The 18,528-nt window shown below is 34.1% G+C and overlaps 1 protein-coding gene across 1 annotated transcript in view; it reads left to right on the top strand.

The window, feature by feature from the left end:
• The window catches only part of LRP1B (LDL receptor related protein 1B), a 527,248-nt gene that overhangs the window by 326,814 nt on the left and 181,906 nt on the right, over positions 1 to 18,528 (top strand). Inside the window, exons 30-33 of the mRNA XM_065638136.1 lie at positions 3,131 to 3,305; positions 3,613 to 3,707; positions 9,089 to 9,238; positions 17,168 to 17,308. Of these exons, the coding sequence (XP_065494208.1) occupies positions 3,131 to 3,305; positions 3,613 to 3,707; positions 9,089 to 9,238; positions 17,168 to 17,308 (561 nt within the window). The remainder of the gene's footprint in view (positions 1 to 3,130; positions 3,306 to 3,612; positions 3,708 to 9,088; positions 9,239 to 17,167; positions 17,309 to 18,528) is intronic.

The following is an 18,528-nucleotide window of genomic DNA, read 5'->3' as shown; positions in this document are numbered from 1 at the left end:
TAGAAAGAAAAATGATGAAAAGAAGAAAAGTAACAGCATCCTGACATATCTTGGCATTGAAAAACTTCATGTGGATTTTCTATGTCCTTTGGCTATCTCTGTTGACCTCACGAAGAAATTAGCTCCATCAGAGTTATTTTTGCTTTCCAGTCCATGTAGCACTTTTGGCTTTGGCACCATTGGTGAAACACACGATGTTTGTAATTTTGGTGATACCGGTGTTATGCATTTACCTTCTTGCAACTTGCGTCATGTTGAAACCGGTTGCCGTCAGGCTGTTTATCGTACTTAAATGCCATGAGGAAGTGGAGTCTTGATTCTGTGTCTTCGAATCCTTTATTGGTTTTTTCTGCCATTGCCGCTTCAGTTACTTAAAATACTACAATTCAGATTTTCCTTTTTACTGAGCTTTTTCATTTTAGGTAGGTCACTTACAGCAATAGAAGGAAACTTAAAATATTGCAAATGGAAAATCATGACTGGCAGTTTTTTTGTGCAGTTAACACCTTCATTGTTTTGACACTTTTGCTCTGCACTTTGAACACAGAAACTTAACGCACTGTAAAGTCTGTACCTGATTGCTTCAACCCTATGGCAGTAGCTCCAGTATTAAAGTGATATTAATACCATTTGTTGTCCTTGCTAGTGGTGGGGGTTTTGTTTGTGTTTTCCTGACCACTGTCAGTCCTTCTCCTGCCAGCACATGATGTTCTTCTGTTTTGTAATAAAGCTATTTGCTTGGAAATAGGAAAACTGTCAGGGACTATATGGAGGCACATTTTGAAAACTCTGGTTCCTCAACTGTTAAATATATGTTTGAAGGGGAAGAGGAGAAATAAAGAACTCATTTCTGTAAGGTCAGACCTTTTCTGATCTTGAAAAGAAATTTAAAAAAAAATGAGAATACTTCTTTAGTTGATTATTTTGAGACCCCAGAAAATGAATTAAAGCTCTGGCCCAGGTGTCGCTATAGAATAACTTTGTTCTGAAGTAGCATGTTTTGGGAGGTCATTGCACAAATATGGCAATATCTGCACTTGGCTGTCCACAGTGATAGTTTATTTTATGTGGGTATCTTTTTATTTCCCCTACTATCTCAGAGACAACTTCATTAAAAATTGGAGAAGTTTTTCAGTATCAGTAACGAGTGTCTCTTAGAGCTGCTCTTTATATCATGAATTTACATTTACACCATTAATTGAGATGCCCAAAAAAAGAAAGAGTTGTTTTTTCTTTAAATGGTAGTAGAAAAAAACCCCATTGTTTTAATATATAAAATATATATTTAAAAATCACAAAACTTGTCAAGAAACTTAATGAAACATAGTATATGTGAGTGCTTCTGTTTTTCAGGCATTCTTTCATATTCTTTTTATTACAGTAGCTTCTGTGGTTAAAGGTTGGTTGGTTATTGTTGGTTTGTGGGGTTTTTTCCCTGCTGATTATGTATAAAATTTTCAAAATTACCATGTTCTGGCACATCAAAACATTATAAAGACTACTTATTATGTGTAAATTATTCCTTTTTTTCACAGTTATATTTTTAAACTCCTTATAAGAACATAAGAAGCTTTGTAAGCACATACTAGTGGGATTCTTGCTGGATGAAGTCTTATACCAGTGTCACAAATATGCCAAAGTCATACATTAATCTTTTTAAGAGTATGAAGTGCTTGTTTTCTAGTTCCTCCAACCAAAAAGACAGGGGATCAGTTTAAAATGGGTCAAGGCTGTGTATTCAGTGTCCTTTGTTACATTCTCTAAAGCTGGCAAACTTCCTAATGCCCAATCACTGATCTTATGTATATGCAAGAAAAAGTCCACAACCACATCCATGTTCATTTGTCAATGACAATAATTCTGTCAGTGGAAGTAACCACATTAAGTTGACAAAGAGGTAGTGTACAAACTAAGAACTAAAATGGAATCGTTAAAACACCCTTGGCCTGTTTCCTCATCTACAAAGATGCTGGCCAGTATGAGCCATTGCTGTGCCAAGGCAGAGCGGCATATTGGTGCTGAGATCATGAGTGGTGATTTTATACCCAGAATTTAAGGCAGATATTAACATATACTACCTTTTTTTTTAGTCAATGTCGTGCTACAGAAGGCTATCACACACAAAGACACTTGTGAAGCTACCAAATTAATCATATCTTACTCTTGTTTTGGTACGTTAAGTAATACCGGTGATGTGGGTTAACCCCAAAAGGCAGCTAAGCCCCATGCAGCCTCTCACTCACTCCCCACATGTGGAAGAGACTCAGAAGGGTAAAAGTGAGAAAACTCATGAGTTGATACAAATACAGTTTAATAGGAAAAGCATAAACTGCATGCACAAAGCAAACCAGAGAATTCATTCACTACTTCCCATCAGCTGACAGATGTTTAACCATTTTCAGGAAAGCAGGGGAGTAACTTGGAGTCTTCAAATTCTTCAGAAATAAACTGATTCGACGATGTTGCTACTTACCCACTTCTGTGCTATAGAACGATGCTGTAGGCCAGTGGTTTTAATTCAGATATTCTGTACTGAGTCTTTCCAGTGCTGAAGAAGGAAGTAGGCTTTTAAACTCAGCATAGTTTTGTTTTAGAAAGCCACTTAATATTCAATGTGTACACTGTAACTCACAACTGAAGAAGAATGAACTTTCCTCTTATGTCATGAGTAATGCTAATGATTATTAAAAATGATTGTTGAACTTCCTAGAGGAGGGTACCTCATTCTAAATCATCATCTCAAAATAAAAAAAAAAAAACACAACAAACCACACTTATTAATAGTGCACTGAGTAATAAATGCTTTCCTAAGTAGAAAAATACACTGCAAAAATACAGCATCTGTCTGATTATTATTTTTGGCCAATAGGTTTTATGGTAATTTTTAAAGAAGTATTTATGGAGTATTTCCTGAATATTCAGTGCAATTTTCATGTTCTTATTGCAAGTGTATCAGGCTCAAGAAGAAAAATAATGAATGCTAATTCTTGACAACTAGTCTATAAATACATCTCAATATAATATTGCACAATTTTTTTAACAAGCTGTAGAAAAAAATGGGTTTTTTCACAGTGACTGAGAATAATCTATGAATAAAAATCAAAAGAGCAACTGCTTTCACTTCTTGCAGATATTCAGAGTATCAGAGGTCTTGCAGTGGATTGGATATCGCGTAATTTATATTGGATTAGCTCAGAATTTGATGAAACGCAAATTAATGTGGCACATTTGGACGGTTCATTGAAAACCTCAGTCATCCATGGAATAGATAAACCCCAGTGTCTTGCAGTCCACCCAGTGAAAGGGTAAGATATTTGTAGTTTCAATAAACTACGATCAAGCTTATCACAAGATTTCTTCTTCGTTCAGATTTTGAGTTTGCTCATTCTGTTTTCTTTCAAACTTCAAGTAAATGCACGGATTTGAAATATTTTACTTAGAGTTTCTTAACCGAGTTCTGCTTCCTTGCCAAAGTTACTGTCGATTTTTATCAAATAATTGTTAGTTGTGTATTTTGCCTGCTTCTAAACTTATGAATGTTTTCACAGCCGATGCATTAAAAATACTGTGTTCACAAAGCAACATTATAAATATGATTGTTTTCCTCTTCAGTAAGCTCTACTGGACAGATGGAAACACAATTAACATGGCAAACATGGATGGCAGCAACAGCAAAATACTCTTTCAGAATCAAAAAGATCCTGTTGGTAAATACCTTTTTCCTGTTTCTTCTTTATTTGGTAGTGTTTTAATATGGATATTGAAATGCAATTTAGGTATATCATGAAGGTTTTTTTATAACCCATACAACTGTGATAAGAACATGCATTAAGACATTAAAAACACTGATGTACTTTTGTGTTTCATAATTTCAGATGTTTTTAACCCATTCTAATTGAAATCTACTGCAGTGGGTTAAGCAGAGTAGCATTAACTTCCAGGGTTACAGTAGCTGTGAAGACTGAAGGTGAAGAACCACCCATCTGTACTTTGCAAGATTTAGAATGACCAACAAAAATGTGGAGAGCAGGGTTTTAATAAGTTCTGGGTATACGTGAGAGGATACTTTGACTAGAAATGTAGAACTTCGTCACCAGAATCTCAGCTGCATGATCAAAAAATAATTCGGATCTTGACTTTACACATCGAGAAAAGAGCAAAAATCAAGTAATACATTTCGTATAATGACTTAGCCTTAGTTTTAGTATTTGAGAAGTAATATAGTTGATGATAAATTATGACACTTCCTAGGGGAAAAAAAAACCCAACTCTCTCAGTATATGAACTGCTTATATATTTTTGATTCAGGTCTCTTTCTTTTTGTAATTTCACTTTTTAGAGAGTTAAACTGGTTACGTCAATTGTTGTTGCCTTATTAATGGCCCATCAATAATGTGATTACATTTTTAAAGCATTTATGAGTTTTCCTAACTGTAGGCGTTAAGCAAGCCAAAGCAAAATGACTTAGTTAACTAATTCAATAAAATGGACATTAGAGCATTTTAGACCCTAAATTTCAAAGATTTTTTTTTTTTTTAATTATTTGGTAACTGTTTTGTTGTTGATTTGATTTTCTATCTATCCACTTGGAGAGTTATCTGGTGAAAACAGAGTAGTAAAGGCACTAATTTTAAGATGAAGCATAAATACATTTAACAATATTACAAAAATATAAAGTAAGGCTGTGTGCAACATTTTGCACTGAATATCCTGTGGTCGTAGGGCACAAGGTCCTAAATTGCAGTCATTATGTTTTCTGTCATTGAGTTTGTTCTGAGCAGCAGTAAAGCCACTGAACCAAATACATGGTAAACCGGTAAGTATTCCTTGTTTTGTTTTTCCTGTAAGTCTATCAGTTCTGTAAGAGACTACATGTGCAAATCCATGTGGGTTTTGTGACATTTTTCTTCCTGAACATGCGTGGTCTCACTGGTATCAGACCGACTATTCATGCAGTTAAACATTCCTGTAACCCTTCTAGGAATGACAGTTGTGACATAAGTTTTTTACTTCACCACAGAGCTGCAAATTAGATAATTTGTTTTCTTTCCATAGTATTGGATTAATTTTTAACATCTTTGAGATCTGGTAAGAATTACTTGAAATAGGTTATATTCCAGATTGAAGATTCTTACTGGATAATAATGAGACCTATCACATAAAAAGACGACCATGGAGATTTAATTGGTTTTTCTTCTTCTTGGCAGTCTGAAAGTATGCTAAATCATCAAGTAGGCGAAGCGTAGAAAATGTAGTATGTAAGGAGTGTAGATATATATATATATGTATGCATGTAAAGGGAGAATAAAGCTTGCAGCTGTCTATTGCTGAAAAACTTTTTAATTGGTAGACATCTTGGCTCAGCTTTATTGTCAGTTAGGATGGACATGAAAACAGATTCTCTCATGTCTGAGGAAAAATTATCAGATACACTAGAGAAAAAAACAAGTATTAAATTCCCAATATCAAACTCTAAATTAAAATATATGCAAACTGCCTGTTTTAATGGTTTAAGTTATTCTCTGCATTAGCATACGACATTCCCATGCTAAGAACAAGAAAACACTGCTGATGAACCAGAGAGCAGCAGTCTTAAAACCTTAATTTAATCTTTCATTTCTAACTGAGAACCCGTCTTTCTCCATAAGTGAAACTCTAGTTCAAGCAGTGCTAATTTTGAGCATTTGGGGAGTGAGGTGAATGATCTGATGAGTGACTTCACAGGTGGATTACTGGAAAAGACAAATATATGGCTTATTAGAGTTGGATGTCATGATAATTGATGGGGTTTCCTTAGTTTTCTTGAGACATAATTTCAGAATATGAAGAATGAGGGAAAAGTTGGGGGTTTTTTTTGGTCAGTTTGAGTTCTATCAGAAGGAGGAGACTATTCCAATTAAAATATTTTGTATTAAAACAAAGACTATGTAGTTTGATGATTTTGGAATGACAGATTGTGTCTGTTATTTTAATCTTATGTATTGCTAGTCCATTCTGCGGTTCTAAAAAGCTCAAAGACTGACACATAGAGATCAGTTGAAAAAAAGAACTAGTCACTGGAGTTGCAATAAACCGCATTCTTAGGGATTCAGAATTAGTGCTTAACTTTATGCTTTGTGATGCAGATCACTTGATTATTGGTGTCTTGAACTTATTTTCAGTTAAGCAGTAGTTTGTTATAATACTATAAAAATGCAAACCATGCATCCGTGGTTTTAAGGAAATGGTTATTAAATTGTAGAGTATTGTGTTCTTAGTAAGTGTTTGAAAACTTTCTGGATCACTCTTTCAGCTGTATTCGAAGGACTCCATAAATATAGGCGGGGGGTGTTGTTTAGGGGTTTTTTTGTTTTCCGTTGGCTTTTTATGGGTTTGGGGTTTGGTGGTTTTTGTTTGTTTTTAATAAGGTTCGATCCTTTCCTCTGAACAAACTTAGAGTTTCTGTTTCGCTCATGATTATAGTGCAGCCCTATTTGCTGTTTTACCTGTTCTTGTTTCATTTTCTCGGCTGACTCTACTCGAATATCGCTTGCTAATTTGTTCTTCATTTTGAATATATAACACAGTCTACGAACAACATTGTTGCAGATGAGAACCAAATGTCTTGAGACTGGCTCTTGAAATTTTTATCTTAAATTTATTTTGTTGGTTTAAAAAAGTTATTTCTTACGCGCGTATGTGCTTTTAGCAAACAAATAAGCTTTAGGATTTCCTAATTTTAGGCACTGTTTTTTCACCTGAAATGTAATCAGCTGTAAACAGTTAAAGGCTGTTCCTATAATTCATCTGAGCTTTAATAGAGTGTCCAACATTTAATTGATTTCGCTAGTAAGAATGAAACCCATTTCTAATGTTCTTGGAACACACTGTTTCCTCAAGCTTCCACTGCTTTTTAGAGAACAATTCCACAAGTAAAAATAAATTTAGAGGAAAATACATCATTTAAACAATAAGTATACAAAAAAATGCTGTCAAGAGTCAGTTCCTTGAACTTCAGGAATGTACCAACTTAAAATATCTAACTTGATTTTTCTGCTAATGGAAGCTAAGATCTCCTTACATATATGGCTTTAAGATCGGAACCTCTGTGCATGAATTGCTGGAATAACCTTTGTGATATACTTTTTAAATTGTAGCATATTTCTGGAAATTTAAGTAAGGAAATTGGAAAATGCATGTCAAAACAGTGATAGCCTAAGTCATGGTAATATTTATTTTTTAAAAACACAACAGAATTCTCAGAAACCAATATTTTACAATCCACACGTTCAGGTTGACTTTGGCAAATGAGTACATTATGGTTACCTGTGATGCTTATGGCTAGTAAGTCACCTATTTTTACTAGTAAAAATGGAACAATTCCTTAAAAAAATCAAAATAAACGTGGCCTGCCTACATTAGAAATAATATATTTTCATAAAGATTGGTAATAGGTGAAATAACACAACAGGGAAATACTTTGGGAAGAAAAATGTGCTTGACTTGGGTAGAAGAAGATGGAATGTTATCTGTGTCAGTTGCTGCTGTGTAATTGGAATACCCACGTGTAGAAACACCAGTTTAATATCTGAAGGAGTAGGAAACCTGACAAGATAACATTGTAATTGCTGTGCAGATTGCATTCACAGCAACCTCATAAATAGATCTGTGGGTGAAATGGGTGAGCAGCTGACTGGCAGCAGTCAGGAGCTACGGGGAACAGCAAATGCTATTGTGTTTCACGCTTGTGTGTTACCTTTGGAACCCGTAACAAGGTGCAGCCATATTCCCAGTTACCCGTGGAAGGCCTGTTAATACATCCTGCAAGTGCTGCTTGTCTCGGAGATCTGGGGAATTCTCTTTTTGCGCCGAGCAAAGCTTGTTGTACAAGCGTGAAAATCTGTATGTGCAGAGATGCTGCGAGATCAGTCTCTCCTGAAGCAACTACTCAGTATCTTGATCCTCTATTGAGCTTGAAAGTTGTTTTTTTTGCTGGGTGATACACTTGCGGAGAGGGGAATAAAGTATCGTAACTGCAAAGGAACAAGAAAACTGGTTTTGAAAAGCTTAGAAAGTGGCCACGTTTTGGCCTACTGTGTCAAATGCGAGTAAAGAAGTGGTGGCACAAAGAAGTTGGCAGCACATGGCTCCGCTCGCTCCGATCGGGACCGTGAAAATAGGTCTGACTTTCCGCAGAGGAGCAGTTTACAGAATGGGAGGAGAGTACTGTACAATACCAAGAGGTTGATCTACGGAGTGAAATACAGTGGTTTTTGGCAACTTGCTGCTGGATACCGAGCGTGAGTTCTGAGAAAAAGTCTGGTACCGAAGCAAATCATTATGGCACGTGTTGTCACCATGCCAAGCATATTTCACTGGGGAAAATATCCTGCTACGACTACTTGGGCATTTTTAAAGGATTTTAGAAGTCTGAAATACATTATCTCTTAGCTCTTTGCTCTTACTGCCAGAAAAATTATATACTTTTTTAATTTAGTAGGTTATTTTGCAAGTATTTCTATTTCTACAGTTCTCTTGCTTCTAACTCCAATGAACTGATCATGAGGTCAGTTCATTATGAAGTGAGTTTAAAATTAATACTATAAATTTATTGAGAATTACTACTAGGATTTGTTATTTCAGTATTCTAAGCAGAAGGCTGTGCATGTAGGAACAGAATGGACTTTCTATAGTTCTGAATCACAAAAAGTAGCATGTTTTCTGTGTCTTTATATATTCATAATTTCATAATGTAAATGATAGCTTCTGGTTTGCATTTACTAGTAGTTAATGACCTTGCTTAGGACCTTAGTTCATTCAAATAATTGTTCATTGCTAGAAAATGCTTTTTCAACAGTCAGACACTGATTTCTGTAGATGTTGGGAGAAATAAAAGGTCAAAGTCTTAAATAGTATGGTTTTCTTTCACGATGAATGGCCAAGTTAGTTCAATCTTCATGATTTTTTTTTTTTTAAGTTTGAGTGGATAGATAACATAATTGTGTGTGTATATGTATTTCTGAAATATACTTTTATTGTGAAAATAGCTTAACATGAAACGTATATTCTCTATTCAAGCCACAGTTAAAGTTGTATGCATTAATTACAGGTTTATCAATAGATTATGGGGAGAACAAACTTTACTGGATCAGCTCAGGCAACGGAACCATAAATAGGTGCAACTTGGATGGTGGTAATCTTGAAATAATAGAGTCAATGAAGGAAGACTTAACTAAAGCCACAGCTTTAACCATCATGGGTAAGTCCAGGGCTAATAACTTAGTTATTTAAATGATTGCAAGCTAATTAATAATGAAATAGCAAAAGTTTGGAGAAGCTATTGTTGTTTTAATGTAAATAATAGATACTGTACCTTCACTAGTGAGACTGTTTGTGAAAAAAAATTTATATTTCATTGGACAGACGCTTTACAACCTGTAATGCAAGTGTACGTTTCTAGATATAGTCTTGCATTTATATACACAGGACGAAGGTAACAGATTTAGTTTGTTGGATTGGTTTGCACTTTCTGAAGGCTTCTTTGGGTTATGAATTGATGCAATGATTTGGATAAATTGATGATTTGGATTGTCAGATGTCTGCTAATATTCTGTGTATTAAATTGATTAAAAAACCAGTTGTTCTGTTTGTTATACTTGGCACATTAGAAATGTTTAGAATGTTTAAAAGCATCTAAATTATTTTAAAAAAATAAAAAAGAAAGGTAACATAAGGAAAAAATCCTAAAAACAAAAATCAAGAAGTCTTTAAGTTGCAGATTGCTTAATATCATGAGAATACTATTTCAAATTTACCGTTTCTCATATACGTCTTCACTTCTTGGCCCTTGCTGGTGTAGATGACTCATCAACAGCCACATTCTTTTTATAAAGGATTGTGTTTGAGTAATGAATTATATAATGTTCATATAGATGGTGTGCTTGTGAAAATTATGCTAAATGAAGTCCGAAGACTTTATGCACATGGTGTAAATTAAGTCATATTTTAAAGTAGTAACTGCTAAAATAGTTTTATTATACATGTATTTGGCCAGTATTGTGTCAGAAGGAGTCATGGATGTTAATATAGAAAAATTGTCTTCCGTTGATTTGGTTGTGACTAGAAATAGAACTAATAGATGACCTTTACTTCAGGGAGCTCTTGTAAGTCTTTAATACGAGATGTTGTAAAGAGTGTTTGTCCATAGTGTCACTGAGATCTCTGCGGAATCCAGTCTTCATCTGTGATTCACAGAAGCTACAACAGTGGTAATCCATCTGGGATATGGAATAAAGAGTTCATCTCTACCATTTAAAGGGTGTTCTTTGCTTGTTTGCATGACAGTAGTTGAACTTTTGTCGATGTGGAGATGCAAGAATATCTGCTGTGTAGGTTTTAAATGTATATACATCTAATATTGCTAGTTGGGGATGCTTTGTTTTTATGACTGGTGACAATTCTTCCTACTCAAAATTTGTAAACAAAACTTACAGTGTGTTTGGGTTTTTCTGCTTGTTTTACTTTTGGGATTTATCTTTGTTTTGGAGCCGTGGCTGTGATAAACCGCAATGTCACATTGCGGTATGATTCTGTATATAAATAAATCTGTTGGAGAAAAGTGCAAACAAATATAGTTTTATAAACAGTAATGTGCTGACTGAAAAACATGCAAGTTTCTTTGTTCATTTCTCCTGTATGTTTTTATATTGTGGAACATAAATGCCATCTATTTTCCTGAAGCGCTGGTGGTTTTACATCAGGCTTCCATGCATATAAAATGGATCCAAACAGATAATCCAATGTGATAAATAGCAAAATAAGAGATCTGTAATTGAGAAATGATCATAAAAATACATAAAAGAAGAATTAATAATTTGGTCTAATGTAAGATTTTACATGATAGTGTGTGAAAATTTAGTTACCCTTTTTGATCTGTTTGCCTACAGGTTTAAAAGGAAATTTTAGCAGCTGAATCACAGTAATTATTATGTTTATTGCATTACTTTTGGTCCATTTCATAAATTTTCTCGACTGCTTTTATCTAAAAAGGTGGTAAGCATATTAAAACCAGCATAAGCTGGATTGTTTCTTCTCTATGTATATACTAAGTGAACATTTTTTAGCGTTTGAATTCATCAGTGAATGAAACAAATATATGACATCTGTGCCCATACTCTTAACTGTTTTATGGCATTTGGGTTTCACTCAGTGCTAGAGTCCTGTAGGCTTTTGCCGTCTTTACGTTTAGTATCTCCCCAGGTAAAAGCAGGTTTTTTTGATAGTTTATAACTTTATTTTAAGTATATGGTCATGTTATATTTTTGAGTTGTGTTTCCACTGGGGCAGAAAGAGGAGACGGAGCTGGGTATTTCGAGACTCCCTTTGTACAGGAGTCTGACCAGGTCACACGCTGGTCAGTTGTTGTTGATCATCAGAACCTTTCTAGGTCTAAAGAGCTAAAAGGTTGGAGGGAACCTCAGTGGGTTGCTAAGTAGTGGAGTTTTGTAGTTATCGTTTACTACTATAAAACAGAGTAGCTTCATATAGTGAATGATTATATGTATAAGTGCTATTGCTGTTGAAATACATGTAAAAAAAATTCAATCAGCAGTACAACAAAATCGGACATATATAATAGCATTTCAATGGGAGTGCAGGTACTAGAGCCATGTCTTTTGCACACAAGCTGTATGTAACGCAGCCACCAAGGTGTATTATCGAACAATCAAAATAGACAGTAACAATTACAGTATTTCATTTTAGATAGAAAATACAGGTTCGTGTTACCAAAATACAATCATGCTGCTGTTTACTTTCATTGTGTAGTTAAATGATGTATTATTGGTTATTTGATTTTTGTTTTATCCTAGATAAAGTTTAAAAAATAATGCTGGAATACATTTCTAGTGACTCAAATGGTGGGAGCTGTGACTTTGGATGTAATTGGAAAGTGAAAGAGGCTGCTTAGATCAGGAAACTTCAAATACACACACCTTAATTTTCCAAGTCATCAGTCTTCTAATTGCCATAACACCATTCATTACATTAGCATTAATATATGAAATATATCTAGGCAATTTGCCCAGTTCTAAGTACAGTACATAGTTGTCTTCCATAAATACTCAAACCACCATTAATGAAAACTAATGGCCCATCAAAATTTGCATTCTGATTACTGCTTGAAATCTCCAAAGGACTGTCCACAATGCTAGTGTAGCAATTTTTTGCATTTGAAATTGCTGTTTCCCAATATGTTGCTGTGTTTAATGCTAATTATCCAACAGAAAGGGTAAATGCAACAATTTTAATGTGTATTATAACCCAGTTTGAGCAACAAGGTTGTAATTAGTGATCAAACAACTCTTTTCTTAGCATAATCAAGTAAATACATCATTTAACCTTAGTTTGATATTTAAAGGTTTCAAATAATGTTGTTTCTTCCCTAGCTTGTGAAAGCAAGTTGTCTTTATGCTGAAGTCAAGTGGGTTTTTAAAATAATTTTGTATATTTTAAAATGAGTATAGAAATAGATAAATTCATCCTAATACTAAAAGTCACAGACGAGTTATCTGCGGAGATAATATATTAATAATGCAGAGATAAATAGTCCAAAATTCTGCTTAGAATCATGGTCAAAAATATCTGTGTAACATGTTGGGATTTTTTTGGTTTGAGATTGTGTTGTGGTATGTATCGGTCACCCAGTAGTTTCTGAGCAATTAAAAACTAAATTCTTTAGGTGTTAGGGCATAATTGGCCAGCTGTGACCAGTTCATGGTTTTTGGCAGGTAGGCATGAGAAGTTTCACCTGAAGATGTTAGTACTTCAGAATTTGTGATTTTGTTGGTTTTGTTTCATTTTGGGTTTGTTTGTTTTCTGTTTGGGGTTGGTTCTGGGTTGGGTTTTGGTTGATATTTTTGTTGTCATTGTTGTTATTTGTTTTATTTGGTTTGGTTTTATATATATATATATATATATATATATACACACACACACCTTAAATGTCAGGATTTTAATGAGCTTCACCTTACTGAAGTTTTCAGGTTGTCTTTCTCATTTAACTCCCCATTCTATATCCATACGTCTTCCTAAAACTTGGAGTACGCCGCATAAAACCTCTATGTGAAACAAAAATAAATACTAGTTCAGTAAGATCTTTTTAGTTATATTTTTAATTAAATGTTTATCCGGGCGTCATGTTAGCAAGGATGGAAGAGGAAGACAAAAGAACTATTATGAAGTGTATTTTGAGTTTTCACTTGTGATTTGTTGTGATTTGTTCTTTTCTTAATGGAATGGATGGCGTAGGAGACTACTCGAACTCTTGTGTTCACAGTCAGGTACTCAAGGGCTAGTAATGAGTTTATGCTCTGACAATTCCTGTCTCTTGTGTCATGGAGGGAGGGAAAGAAGAACTCTGTGATCTGATGTGTCTGACACCACTGATAGAAATCCTCTAGATACCGTTAACCGTATGTGAAAGCAGCACTAGTCTCATTATAGTAGCTTGGTGAGCAAAAGAGGCACGTGATGGAGCATTCTGTCGTTGATGTAGAGATGGTTTCGCCCTGCACTGACACTGAATGGGAGAAAGGAAACTGTTTGTGGTGTAAGTAATTATTGGTAATTGATCTTCATGATTAAGCACGTGCCATGCTTTCATCTCTCAGTAAGAGAATATGCGAAGTTGGTTATTTGTTTGTTATTTTTTATTTATTTCCTTTCCCTAAAGAAACAGGCAAGTCCTGAAACCATAGCCAAACATGAGTTTTTGCACAAAATACTAAAGAAATGCCTTAAGGAGTTTAATTGCTGCTTTAAAGTAAATGATGCAAAAGAACAAAACTCCGTGCTTTGCATCTTCCCTGTACTCCAGTCTTTAAAAAATATATATATTTTATGGATGGGTATAGGTAAGTTCTAGTATACTATGCACAAGACAGCCATCATTACCAAAATGATTTGATGGACCATTCTGATTCGTGGTCAAATAGAGGATTTCAAGACTGAAATCACTTCGTTACAACAGATTGCTTCATTGAAAACGTTAGCCTAAACCTGTAGGATAGATAATTCATTATTGTGGGTCATAATCTCACAGAAAAAAAAAAAAAAAAAATCAAATTCCCATTATTTCACTTATGGATTGTATCACATAATCACTTTTATGTTTTTATCTCTCATCTGTGTTTTTGTTATAATTCACACTACCAAAATTAAGCACAAAAATTTTGTGTTCTAAGGATGGTGTGATAAAATAATCAGATTCAAGCTGCTATTAATTTGACGGGCTGATATCGCAGGATGGTCTTTTCATTTCGTCAGTTCTAGCAGCTTTAAATGCATGAGACAGTAGATTTCCTTTAAATTTTACTCAGATTTCACTGAAGAACTTAATTTGTGTCTCGGAGTCTTCAGAATATTTCCATTCTGTAGATTGTTGTCTCATACCTGTGAAGACTGAGTAACTGCCTTTTTTCCTTGATATTTTCAGAGCTTATTTTCTTTTTTTGCAGTAACTTTCTACAGTTACTATAATGGAAATTATTTTGTAAAATCCAGAGCTTTCATCGTGAAACACTCAACTGTCTCTATAAATTAGTTATTTAAATGTTAAAAGTGCAGCGTAGGAAACAATTCATTTAACTGTAAAGAAAACGAACTAGAAATGAAGTTAATACACAGTATTTGTTGAAAAGGCAGTGTTCCTCAAGTTTTAAAGTTTTTTTTATCTAGGGTTTTACTTCTGGTTCATCTACACTAATAACTTTTTCTGTGCAAAATTAAATGAAAATGCTGATCATGTTAAACTCGCCATTATAAAGACTTGCCCCATTTAATTATTTCATTTAAGATGTTTAAAAGATACAGAACTATTTGAAGAAGAAAAGGAAATGTTCGTACTTTTTTCTTCTTCATGTAGAACATTGCTGCGAGATTGTATTTCACAGTAATTAATAACTTTAAATGTAGTCATGAGTGAGAAGTTAACTCACTGCAGAGCAGTGGTTTGTTAGTAACCTCAGCATGTGGCACTGTCCACACACTGTCGTTTGAATTGATCCGGTTTAAAAATACACGTGACAAACTGAAGATAAAGTTGAATTCAAATTGCCACTATAATTTCTTTTCCTTTTTGTATTTTCCCTTTCATGGTTAAATTTAACATTCACACAGAAACTGCATTGTGTTGCCCTTGAGACTGTTGGTCAAGTCTGAGGTAATATGGTATTGAAATGTTAACTAGTTCCGTTTGTTTAAAATAGTTACTTTTCTAAAAGGCTGAGAGCAGAGAGGAGTTGCTTGCACTTTTAATACTGTTTTGTTAACTCAGAGAGTACAGCAGAGATGGGACAATGAAACCTTGTTTCTTTGCTGAGACTTCCTGGAAGACTAGTACCAGAACTACATTTTATTCGGTTGATTAAATTTTACTAACAAAATAGCTTAAATTATTTATAACATAGGACAAATAGAGGTTCCGGATCCTCAGAAGTACAGTTTTAAATTTAAATTAAAATCTGTAACTTCTTTTCTGAAGGGGTAAGCTACAGAGCGTTAGCCAGTCCCTGAGGTGAATGACTTGACTAAGTTGGGAGAAACTGAACCCACAATGGGCTGGAAAGAGGTCATCATACTATTTAAGTCTTGTGAAGGGAGTAAGAGCTCAGGGTGTTCTGGCATTCAGAGAAAATTAGGAGCGCTGTGAAACATATTGTGGACTGTGGGACTTGTCTGCCTCGGACACTGAGGCCATTTCATCGTACATCTGTGTGTCCTCCAGAGCCAGGGAGGACTCGTGTTAAGGACTTGAAATCGGAAGATCAACTATGACTTCAATGTTAAGAGTTTGATATCAAAGCTGTTTAAAATTATATTCTGATGCACTGGGAGGTAGAGCCTGCTTTTCATTTTTTGATGATTTCTTAGATGTTGATTGTAATTTGTTTTTAATGAAGAGTGTGTTGTAGCATTACAAGCAATTTTTTTCACTTGTGAGAATGAATTTTTTTCCTGAGGTGAGTAGAATTTCCATATATAACTAGGCATTTTTAATTTAGGATTTTCTATGGAAGTAGCCTCAAATCAGAAGAGGCTCTTTCATTAATTCCTGCAGGTAATGGTCAAAGTCTCAAAATAATGAACTGGTACCACTGATAAGTGTTGTATGTTTCTGAACAAAACCAAAGCGATTTCTACTGTTGCTATTTAAATTACGTTAATAGGTCTTCAAAAATAACATTTTCCTGGAAGTGGAGAATATACATCTCATGTATACCTTTCAGTTTATTGAAATTTCTTTTAAATTGCTTGTCATCATACACTGTTGTTTGAATGGTTATGAAGATTGTCTTTACATTGATGCTGGTATTTGCATCTCAATTTCTTTTTAAACTAAAGTTTACATTCTACAGTAACGAATATGGCCACAGCATAACAATTCTGCTGTCACTTAGAATCCTGTCTGGATTTAAGTGAAATCTTTATGACTAATGTCACCTGAAATCCAACCCTTGAAAAATAGTTATTTATACTACAATTCTGCATCGTGAGAATTCTCTGTCATAAATTTTTGACAAATCCTGCATACTATGATTCAAGTATTCTGCATGTATGGATTGATGAGAATGGTTTGAAGTTTTGTGCTAGTATGTGCATAACATGCCTTATTTTTTCTGTTATTTTAAAATCTCGTGTAAATCATGATGAAACAGTTACTATTTATGTAAGTTTGTAATTTCAATAATTTGTTTAAGACAGTAACAAGATTCTTCGTTAATGTTATGGTAATTGCCATACTTACTAATTTTAGCACTCAGGTCAAGGAATGAAAACCTAGAACCAGAATTCCTGTTGTCTTCACATACATAATGAATGGATATAGCAAAGTTTGAGAACAAACCCTGTGTTATAGTAGTATATGATATATCATGAAAGTTTTGTAACTTTCAGTTATAACTTCCAGTTTTTCCACTTAATAATGTGTGAAAACCTATCACCTGAAGAGAAAAAAGTCAATTTATACATACAAAACTTTTTACAATTAAAAAAATGTTATTTATTATTTTCCTTAAAATTGATCAGAGAAATCTGATAATTAATCTCAAAAGCTTTTTTCCACCTTAAGTTTGAAACATATATAATTTATTAACGGCCCTCTTAATTTTTAAACTTGAAAATTTTACAGATAAAAAGCTTTGGTGGGCGGACCAGAACTTAGCTCAGATTGGTACCTGTAACAAGAAAGATGGAAGAAACCCAGCTGTCCTGCGGAACAAAACTTCAGGTGTTGTACATATGAAAGTGTATGATAAAGCAGCACAGCAAGGTATGTTAAATTTTAGGCACATTTAACCAGCATTTAGACTTTTCCCATGTTAGAACAGAATAATACGTACTTCATTGTAATTCGGTGATAAAATACTATAAAATGTTTTGTTATTTAATAAACTACTGAATATAATAGGATCATTTATTTAGAATACCTGCTTGATACAATTTATCGGAAATTTTATGAAGTTTGACGTTTGCACTGTAGTGAAGTTTGACGTTCTTTTAGAGAGAGAATCTACAATTAACATTTTTAGTCAAGAAAAAACAGTTAATGTATGAATGTCATCTCAACTGAAATTTTAAGTATTATGAGAGAATTAATTAATATTCTTAATTATCTGTTTGTTTTGAGACAGTTTAATTCATCAAAATTCACAGAAGTGACAGTAGCATAAATCAAGTGTGAGGCAGCAGAAAAATGGGGGGAATATTGCTAATACTGCTAAAACTTAGTTGGCAAAGGGGAAAGAAAGATAAAATGAAAAGGTGTAATTTGGGATCCTGCATACAGTTTTATGAATTGGGAGATCAGAGATTAAAAATTTGGGAGGTTCTTTAGAAAGGGATTATTTCTGATTCCAGCTACTTTCAAAGCATTGATGGTCACACTGAAAAGGATAAGGATGGGATATACATTAAACAAATATTTCGTTTTGCGGAGAAGCTTCCAAAAGAACTCAGGATGTAGCTGAGCTGTCTGATATCTGATGGACAATAAATAGTCCTTGTACAGAGGACATTAATTCAGTTCCATATTGAGCACTTCTGGGAACACTTCCCTTTTTATCTAATCTAGGAAAAACCAAAGGTGCTTTGCCAGTCATGCCCTTTGTTTTAAATGTGGTGGAACAGTAACAAATAAAAATTTAGGCACTCAGTAATGTTTCTGACTTTTTCAAATGCCTGAACTCCCTGCCATGGAGAAATAGAGATAGCATCCTGAGTGCCCAAATTTCAGCAATATCTGGTGTCTGTGGCATTAATATACATCTTCCATTGTATAAAAGTCAAGAAAAGTAACAGTTTTATCATTCTGTACCATGAACTTTAACTGCTGTATAGTTGTATATGCTGGTCTATATTTTGACAGGAATGTCAGGGTTTTGCATACAAGAATTAAATAGTGTAGATGGGATACAGCTTTACATTTCATTTTTTGTTTGTTTGCTTTTTAAAGAATCTTGGCATATTTTGTATGCGTCTTGCATTTCATTA

The sequence above is a fragment of the Caloenas nicobarica genome, chromosome 6 (genome assembly GCF_036013445.1).
Source record: "Caloenas nicobarica isolate bCalNic1 chromosome 6, bCalNic1.hap1, whole genome shotgun sequence".
Taxonomy (NCBI): Eukaryota; Metazoa; Chordata; class Aves; order Columbiformes; family Columbidae; genus Caloenas; species Caloenas nicobarica.
This window is presented reverse-complemented; position numbering and strand designations above follow the sequence as displayed.